At 42.5% G+C, this 6204-nt stretch overlaps 1 protein-coding gene across 7 annotated transcripts in view; it reads right to left on the bottom strand.

The window, feature by feature from the left end:
• The window catches only part of nhsb (Nance-Horan syndrome b (congenital cataracts and dental anomalies)), a 54764-nt gene extending 49338 nt beyond the window's left edge, over positions 1 to 5426 (bottom strand). For 4 of the 7 annotated variants that reach the window (XM_023953340.2, XM_078944297.1, XM_023953341.2 and 1 more), the window contains exon 1: positions 4842 to 5394. In XM_023953340.2, the coding sequence (XP_023809108.1) occupies positions 4842 to 5121 (280 nt within the window). In that variant the 5' untranslated portion in view covers positions 5122 to 5394. Of the gene's footprint in view, positions 1 to 4841 lie in introns of all 7 variants that reach the window. The other 3 variants (XM_078944298.1, XM_078944296.1, XM_023953342.2) reach the window with 2 other exon arrangements.
• Between the last annotated feature and the right edge of the window lie 778 nt (positions 5427 to 6204).

Raw genomic sequence — 6204 nt, forward strand, 5'->3', positions numbered from 1 at the left:
GATGTGCTGTAAGCTTCAAAGGCTGCTTATAGGAGAAAGGTAGTTTCTTTTGCCGTTCCCAATAATCTTATTGAGCATTCGTCATCATTTTATTTTTCACTGTCATTTCAAATTATTATCCCGACCCTTTAATTTCATCCGTCGCTTTCATTCAGTGATCAAAATCTCCTCTCCTTCTCTCTTCTCTCCTCTCTAGCTTGTGTCTGGATGGAAATCAAAGTGCATTAAACATTAAATATGCTGTCAAGAAGCAGAAGTCTCTCCATGCTGCTGATGATGGGGAAAGTAGGACAGTGAGGAAAGAGGTTTACACAGAGAGGAGAAAGCAGAGAAAGAGGAGGACCAGAATGGACGTGGTGAAATAGAAAGAAAAGATGGGGGGTAAAGAAGAATATGCAGAAACTGGCATGATTAAGAAATATGCACCAAAGAGCATACAGAGCTTTAATTATCACGTTTTTGGATTAGGAAAAGATCTGAATTGATTCTCTAAGTAAAGACTTTGTGTGAGCTGCAACGTCAAGCCCGTCCCTGCTAATGCGACTGTGCCAGTGCAAAAACCCGCTCTCAGAGTAGAGCTGTGATCTAATGCAAAATGAATATGTTTGAAAAAAGGTTATTTTGTTGTGAGAAATAGACCTTTGGGCATCATATTTTCTTCCTGCACCCCCCCCCCCCCCCTCTCTGTCCTTTCCTCTACTAATTTACCCAAAAGCTCCCTGAACAGCATTGGTTTGTGTGTGCTCCTGAAGGGATGCTGGTTGTGATCCAGACAGCAGTTTGTAAAAATGGATGACCACAGAGGAAGACTGACTCAGCTGAAAGGTCAAAGTCGGCCTCCTTCTCTTCTGTTACTATGCAGACTTGAGAGACACAGCAGTCCCCTGCTGCCAAGAGCCATACTGACACAAATTAACATTCAAAGTCAAATTCATTTGGATTACCAGGAAGAGATAAGGGCTATCACAGCCACTTCCTAATGAATCATATTTTACTCTTAAAATTCTCTTTTGACACCGCATTCATGTGCTCAGAGTCTGATGTGGAAAGATTTTGGGTAAATTTTGATTTTATATCATAAATATGTTGTGTCATTTAGTAAAAGCACTATTCCAACCTAGGTAAATCTTATGCATAGTGGTTATAACCTGGCCTGTTTGATGCAGAAAAATGCGTTTTGAGATGCCAGATATCTGTGCCCCACTGCTGCCTGATCATTTTAGTAAACATCTGAAAGCATCAAACATGCAGAGTATCAAATGCACTACTGTCACTTTAAAGGGGAACAAATGTTGACCCTCCACATATAGTTAAATATTTCAAAGACTTTTGTTTTAAACTTGGTAAATTAAAAATAATAATAAATCTATGCTTGTCTTTTCTACAAAACAAATAAATTCTTTTTCCAAAGTCATTTTTCCATCTGAACTACCACGGTTTAAATAATAAAATACTCAGAAATGCAATTTTACACTTCTTTATATATATATATATATATATATACTCCATCATCAGAAAAATGCCACAACAACATGTCAAACACACCATTTTCATTATAGGGAATCTTCAGGGTCATAAACATTTTTTGCTGCAATTGAATTTTTTAAAAATAAGTCAATTTAGCAGTCTTTTTGCATTTACTTGGTTTGCCATCTCATTTCATGTAAAAAGAAAAGCCAAGCATTAATGTGAAATAAATTTGAATGAGGCCTTTGGCTGGAACTAACCAGGTTTGTTGTTACTATGCGTGTCTTTGTGTTGAGGAGCTGCTGGAGCCATGACTGAAAGCAGATTTGACACTAGTATTTTTAGCTGTGAGTGGCTATAGGATCAGCTGTAACCAAAGCTAATAATCACAAAAACGTCCCCCTGCGATCAACCGTGATAAAGCTTTTGTGCATGCCTTTTCTGTGAATTCATTGACAAAATGTTGATCAAAAAACAACACACCGTTTTTAGGAGGCTGCATTCTGCCTCAACCAATCTTTCTTTTTTTTTAACAGTGTGTCACAAACCTTAGACGTGACAGCTAAATCTTTCCTTTTGAGCATAAAGGTCTGTATTTCAGAGTCACTGTTGCTCTGAATGTGGTCTGTGTGCATGTGTGCAACTGGAAATAATCAACCTCTTTGATCATCACCCCACAAAAGAGCTCTTCAGGTTACTAAAAAGAAATGTGAAGCTCCTTCTAATGTGGAGAAGCTGAGAAATCAGGGTTGACATATAAGCAGGGAAACATTTTGGGCTTATTCTGTTCCTCTGTTTCATGTGTTTGCATGAGGAAGCCTGTGCTCTGTCATCAGTCAACTGTGAAACCAAAGGAGGGAGAGACTTGTTGGCGAGACAACTCCTGATGAAATTGCTGATGTTGATTTTTGTACTTTGGGGGGTAAAAAAAGGGAGAAAAGATCAAATGAGAATGATTTCATTAATTTCTCTTGAATATTCATACTCTGAAACATCATCTATCTGTTGCAAAACAGTTTAGTATTGTTTTTGCCACAAGTCACATAAAAACAAGTCAATGAGCACCTAAATTCAAACTCAAATAATTTAATTCACAAAATAGTCTACAGATGGTATCAGCCACACTCAGAATAAAACTTGTTAGAATAAAACTTCTGCTTCAAAACACTAACCTTTGGTGTCAAAAAGTTTTAAAAGTCATCGTCATCTCCTAAAAATCCTAACGAAACATGTTCACGCATCTTCTTAGTGCACTTTTATTAAGCCTCACTATGTTGCTAATGGTGATTTGAAGCTGCATACCATCCGAGCTGCAGCAGATTTTATCTGCATTATTCTGAGCTACCGAGTTGTAGGTCTCCTGTCTGTTAAGCCATCCTACAGCCCATAGTGGCAAAAATACTCACTTGTGTCCTTCAGGCTTTTTGTAGAATGAAGCATCCCTGACCAAAAATTATAATCAAACAACCAAACAAGCCAAAAAGGCGAAGATGACAGACTGTTTTGACAAAAGTCCCACACAAAATATGGCTTCCCTGGCAGACACGGTCCGTCCCGGCACCACCTGAACACTTCTTCCTGCTTTGCCCATCAGACCGACATGGCAGCACATTGACTGCCGTGAATCCTGATACTCTCCAAAGACAGCTGAGAACTTTGGGGACCCTACTTCTCTGCATGTGTGCAAACACAAGTATTGTAGCACTCTGGGTTTCTGCCATGTGTTTACAAGACGGAAATCGATTCCCCCTTTGATTTCTGAATTCAATAAGTGTATCACCTGAAATCAAAGAATTCACGAAAAACAAAAAAGATGGTGTCATATGCGAGAAGCTATGTTATTTCAAATCATATTCTTTTGTTTAAAAAACACTTTAGACCTGTTGAATGGATTTAATGCACTCACACAGGCTCTGTTGTCCTGCAGATTCACACAACCCCTCACAATCCTGAATGCAGTTGCTAAGAGATAGCTGATCTCTCTTCTGCTACTGATGCAGACACAATCTTTCTGACAAATCGATAGCTTTTCTCAGATCAACAAGTGCAGCAGACGGACGGGCAGGTTGGAGTTTTTGCTTGCAGTCTCCAGAGCTTTGGCTGGCATGGAGGGTGTTCCCTGTCAGCTGTGGCTGCAGACAGACATTCATGTGTCACAGTGGAGAAGGACTTGACTAAATTGTGGCACAATTATACAGAAAGAGACCCTGCGTTTCCTTGAACATCAGAGCGTCATTCATCCAGATCTAAAGTAAACAAGATTAAATAGAGCAATAGAGGGACTGTTTTATCTAATTAGGACATGGCCGCCTCATTATGCTCCTGTGTGTGTGAAGGGTTTACATCTGAAGAGAGGAGTTCATGAGCCAACAATTGCTTTAGCGCCCCCCCCCCAACCTCCCCCAATGCTCCCTGATTCAACAAACAGGCTGGTGAGCTGAAGCAGTGAGGACCTAAACGTCTGAGATGTGTAGACTTAATGCTGAAGGGACTGCAGAGAACATAAATAATATGTGGCTGCTGTGCAGAAGGCGCGGTTACAATGCAGCCTTCCTGCCTGCCAGTCAGGATGCAGCAATCCTCGGAGTGTCTGCATGGATGATGGTGATTAGATCTTATTTATCCTGTACTGTCGACATCTGGATTCATTACAGATGCTGTGCTGGTTTCGCTGTTGGTGGGAAGGGTGGGTTTTGGCGCACGGGTGTAGCCTGTGAAAACCTGAGCCCTCGCTTTTCTCTCTCTCTCTCTCTCTGTCTCAGGCAAAAACGCGCATTTTTTTTCCAAAAGGCAAAAAACATATTTTCTACCCCAGTACCCCAACACCACCACCACCCGATCCACCCCCCCCCCCTGAAACCAGACAGACACATGAAAGAGGCCGCCTTTGTGCACCAAAGAGCGCTGCCTGAATGTGCTTCAGGTGTGCGCTACCCGCAGTGATGCTGAGCCAATGCAGCTCCGACACACGCCCCTCCGATCCGCTCCCGATGCCTGCCTGCCTGCCTGCCTGCGAGCGCACACACCGCACACACACACGCACACACACACACATGCAAACACACAGCTGGAGCGTGGTCAGTGGAACCCATGGGCGGTCAGTCCATCCTGCCCGCAGAAAAAAACGCGCCTCGCTGCTGCTGCTTCATGATTACATGTGCCGATGCTCTCCTGTGACACATTATTGAGTGGGCGCGAACGCGGCCGCTTCCACGGCATGTGTCCGCTCAGGAAAAAAAGAAGAAGGTCTGCGCCCTTCGAAGCATGAAGACGCACATGTGATGTGAATGATAAAACCCCCCTCACGGCTCATGCGTAAATCAGGAGCATCATTCCTTTCTGGTACACCCAAACACTTGCTGTGGTCTACTTACGCACTGCCTCTTTTTTGGGGTCCAGGGCACTGGCAGTCTGTTGTATCTGGCCTATTTTTTTCTGGAGATGCCAGACTCGCTGGTTGGTGCATATGATGTCGTTCTCCAGCTCCTGAAATAGGGAGCAGGCATGCCGAGCCAGGTCGGACAGCTGTCGCAAGGTCCGGGAAAGAACCACGTTGCTGATGGCACACAGGTCCTCGAAAAGCAGACCTTCATCGTTAGGGATTTGGTGTCTGCAAAGAAGCTGCGGCTCCACAATCCTTTTGGCGAATGGCATTTTGTCCGCCAAAATGATAAAGCTCGCAAGCCAAGTAGAAATCCCTGATGCCTAGAAGGAAAAGGTGAAAACAGACAACATCCAAATCTATAAATCCACGAGAAACCCGATGAGGCTCGGCCCGACCGTGCGTTATTCCCGGGCGTCAATCCAAAGTTCCCAGATTCTCCTTGAGACCCTCCATCCTGCTGCTGCTTTCTGGGGACCGCTCACATTCCCTGTGATGCGCGCACGCACGCACGCATGCACACACATGCAGCACGCAGCCAGCTCAGGTCAGCAGTGTGAGTATGCGTGTTGAGTCTGCCTCCGAGAGGAGTCAATATCTGCAGACGCAAAGGGAAGCGACGCTCCAACAGCGCGAGCGACGCGCAAAGAACACTGTGGTTTCCTGTCATGTAAGAAGTCTGGCTGCTAAGACACTGATAAAGAGACACAAACACTTGGATTTAGAGGGGTGGGAGCATCAATTTTATGCAAAAACGTGTCTTTTATTTAAAATAATCGGAAATGTTGAGCTTTTATTTGTTGGTCATCCCACTGCACTTCCTGTATCTCGGTTCTCTTCAGTAAATTGATGTATCCAGCCAGCATCTGTGGCCTGAAGAATGGTGTTTTTAAAGATAAAAGAGAAGAGTTAACATAGCAAGAAATGCAGATTTTTCAGCCATTTTAAATCTTTTACTTATTCTAGTGTCTAATGGATAATGCGTACAGTCACATTTCAAAATGTTTTATGTTACATATTAATTGTTTTACAGGCTTACATTTAGATATAACAGTCATCTGACTTTAAAAAGGCAAATAAAATGAAAAGATGGTGAAAATAATGTAAAAACTTGAACAGTTGGGATTAGTGATTGTGTTTGTTTTAGGAGACGCGCTCCAATCAAAATTGTGTTTTTTGGCATTTTTAACATATTCCTGTAGCATTTTTCTCATGATAAATAAAATGAATTTTAATATTGTATTAATAAGTATTTCTTTATTCAAAATTTTGTGAATCAGGAACAGATGAGAAAGTGCGGTTGGCAAAAGTTTGTAGTTGTGATGTAAATGCTGCCATTGCAACACACAAGCTCC

The sequence above is a fragment of the Oryzias latipes genome, chromosome 3, assembly GCF_053564925.1.
Source record: "Oryzias latipes strain Hd-rR chromosome 3, Olatipes_Hd-rR_3.1".
Classification (NCBI taxonomy): domain Eukaryota; kingdom Metazoa; phylum Chordata; class Actinopteri; order Beloniformes; family Adrianichthyidae; genus Oryzias; species Oryzias latipes.